Source organism: Rattus rattus, chromosome X, assembly GCF_011064425.1.
Source record: "Rattus rattus isolate New Zealand chromosome X, Rrattus_CSIRO_v1, whole genome shotgun sequence".
Classification (NCBI taxonomy): Eukaryota; Metazoa; Chordata; class Mammalia; order Rodentia; family Muridae; genus Rattus; species Rattus rattus.
The window spans coordinates 63,758,562-63,761,543 of record NC_046172.1 but is presented as its reverse complement, the minus strand read 5'-3'; the positions used below and the strand labels follow the sequence as shown (position 1 = coordinate 63,761,543).

At 51.5% G+C, this 2,982-nt stretch overlaps 1 protein-coding gene across 1 annotated transcript; it reads left to right on the top strand.

The window, feature by feature from the left end:
* The first annotated feature begins 587 nt into the window (after nucleotides 1-587).
* Rtl3 (retrotransposon Gag like 3) lies at nucleotides 588-2,464 on the top strand. The gene is given in 6 exon segments (XM_032889610.1): nucleotides 588-673; nucleotides 675-948; nucleotides 1,084-1,242; nucleotides 1,306-1,969; nucleotides 1,972-2,039; nucleotides 2,042-2,464. Coding segments are annotated over 6 exon segments (1,674 nt in total).
* Nucleotides 2,465-2,982: the final 518 nt, after the last annotated feature.

Below are 2,982 nucleotides of genomic sequence, written 5' to 3'. Positions count from 1 at the left end.
TATCCCTTGAGTTGGCCCCACCACTTACCTAAAATCCCCATATCGCTCTAAACATCTGATTTCGTCGCTGACAGCAGCTGCTAACATCCAAATGTTACATTGAAATATTAGGCAGACACTAGAAATTAAAAACGATTTAAAACAAAGGCATATGGAGCAATTGTTTCTGATATAATGTGAAGTTTCAAAAGAATGCAAACTGACATGTACAGTCTGGGTCATGTGCTAGTAAAATGTCATGAGGTCAGAGCAAGTATATATACCCCAGTTCATGAACATGAGCTTGTGGTGAGAGAAACCGAGCAGAGTTGGACAGATTTTGTTGATTTATATAGAATGAATGCTTTCCACAGTTTCTGATCCTCAGCTCCCTCTCTCTTCACAGTGTGTCTCACACCTCCCGGTGCTGAGCTCTGAGGCTCCCAGTGACCTCTTGGTAATCAGCCTTGGCTGGGTCCAAATCCCCACCCCTTGGAAAAGTCACGGAGCCTGACGTCTGCCTGTGAGCCGCTTTCAGCAAAGACCTCACAAGCAGCTACTCAATCTCTTGGTAGCAAATTGCCAAACCAGGCCCGTTTCCTCAAAAGATGGTAGAGGACTTAGCAGCTTCCTATGTTGCTCTGAAATTGGAGAATGAAATTCTGCAGGCTCAAGTGAAGAGGCTCACGAAGAAAATGCTGCCTCCAGGCCCAGATACCAGAGCTCCAGAAATCCGGAGCAGCCAAAGAGCATGAACCACCCCTGAAAAGCCCCTCAGAGGCCCAAGAGCTCCCAGAGTCCCCAGAGCTACTGGAACTTCCAGCAGCCAGGGCTTCACAAAACCCCTGGGAACACCCAGCAACCACAGAGCCCAGGGAGCCCACAAAGATCAGAGAGCCCAGGGAACCCTCGGCCATTAGCAAGCTCAGGGGACCCCCAGAGATCAAGGAGCCCAGGGAACCTTCAACCGTTAGAAAGCCCAGGAGCCCTTCAGAGATCAAGGAGCCCAGGGAACTTTCAGCCATCAGAGACTTCATGGGAATCCCAGAGATCCAGGAGCCCCAAGAGCCCCAGGAGCCCCAGGAGCCCCAGGAGCCCCAAGAGACCAATGAGTCTGGAGGACCCTCAGCCATCACAGAGTTCAGGGGATCCCCAGAGATCAAGAAGTCCCATTCATCCCCAAAGTTCCAGGAGTGCTGGGGACTCCAGGAGTTTCCTAAGGTCAAGGAGTCCTGGGAGCCCCCAGAGCCCCTGGATTCCACAGCAGCCTGGGGACTCCAAGAGCCTTCAAAGTACAAGAAGGCTCACAAACCCCCAGAGCTTCAGGATCTCGCAGCCTGGAACCCTGCAACAGTCAAGGAACCCCAGGAGATCCAGAAGGCTCTGGAGTCCCCAGCAACCCAGAAGCCCCAGGCATCCCCAAGGGGTTATGATCTCCCAGCAGTCGGTGAGGCGGAACCCACAGACAACCAGGGTACCCCAGCCCTCAAGGAGCTCCAGAATTCACAGCTCCACAACCCTACAAATGATGCGGAGCCTCAGACGGTTCCAGAACACCAGGAGACCTCCTCACAGCCTGAGCCCCTTGAGTATCCAGTTACCCAGGAGACTCTGGAGCCTTGGGTGCCCCAGGAGCCCCTTGACCCCTCAGATGCCGAGGAGTTCCTAGAACTCTCAGCACCTGAAGAGTCCCTAGAGGGCCTAATAGTTGTGAGAACAGGAACAGAACAGGCTCACCATGAAATAGAGGCTCCAACTTTGCCCCTAGAGTACCCTTTGGCCTTCAGTGAGGATTTTGAGAAACTCTCTGAGTTTTTAGTTCAGTTGAACAGTTACCTGAGAACCAGAGGGTATCCCACTGAAGCGGCTCTCGTGAGCTTGGTTGGCAGCTTCTTCTCAGGTGAGGCAGGAAGGTTGTTCCAGCCCTTATTAGATAGCCAAACCTCCCTGCTGGAGCAATTTGAACGGCTCCTGAGCGCCCAAGATACTTTCACAGTCCAGACAGTTTGAAGTTTTCTAACTAGGCCTCCCTCGGCTTCTGCCAAGGAGAAGGCCTGTGCTCCCCAGATACCAACCTGTTTCCACCTCATTTGCTCAAGAGTTAAATTTGGGTGAAAGCACACTCTGCATCCAATTTCAAGAAGAGCTTGCCAGTTCTATTCAAAATGAACTGTCTTGCATAAGTCCAGTCACCAACCTATCTGATGTGACCATTGAGTGTGTCACCCTAGAAGAGAAGGCAAGTGGTGGGGCTGATTCCAGTTCATCATCCTCTGAAGAGGAAAATGGGTCCGAGAGCCCACCCACTGAAAACCAGCCTGTTCAAGCTACAAGTAATCGCCCTCATCTCAGTGAGGCTGAACGGGCCAGACGCCGCGAAGGTCACTTGTGCCTCTACTGTGGCCATCCTGGTCATTTTGCTAGAGACTGCCCTGTTAAGCCTCAGCGTGCCCAGCAGGCGGGAAACATGGAGGCCCGGCGGTAAGGGGGATCCCGGGCGGGCCAATTTACAAATACGCGTCCCCCTCTCTTCCCATATCTATGTCTCGTACCCTATGGCTAACTGTTGAGATTAGGCTTGGAAGACGGCAGTTCTTTGAACAAGCAATGGTGGATTCAGGCTCCTACAGAAACAGCATCGACCGCTCTGTGGTTCTTCGAGAGAAGATACCAATCCGCAATAACATCTTCCCTCTCATGCTCGAAACTGTCGATGGGCGTCCACTGATTAATGGACCCATAACCAAAGAAACGCCACCTGTTGAAGTCAAAATTGGAAATCACGTTGAAGAGCTCCAGTTTGACATTATTCATGCACCACGCTACCCTCTGATTCTTGGAATCCATTGGCTTGAGACACATGACCCAAACATCGAGTGGAGTACCCGGACTGTGTCCTTTCCATCGCATTATTGTCATTACAATTGTTTCAGGAACAGGTGGAATCGAAGACGGCGTGATGAAATAATTGCTGGTTAGATGGTGGGTCCTAGTGACTTCTGA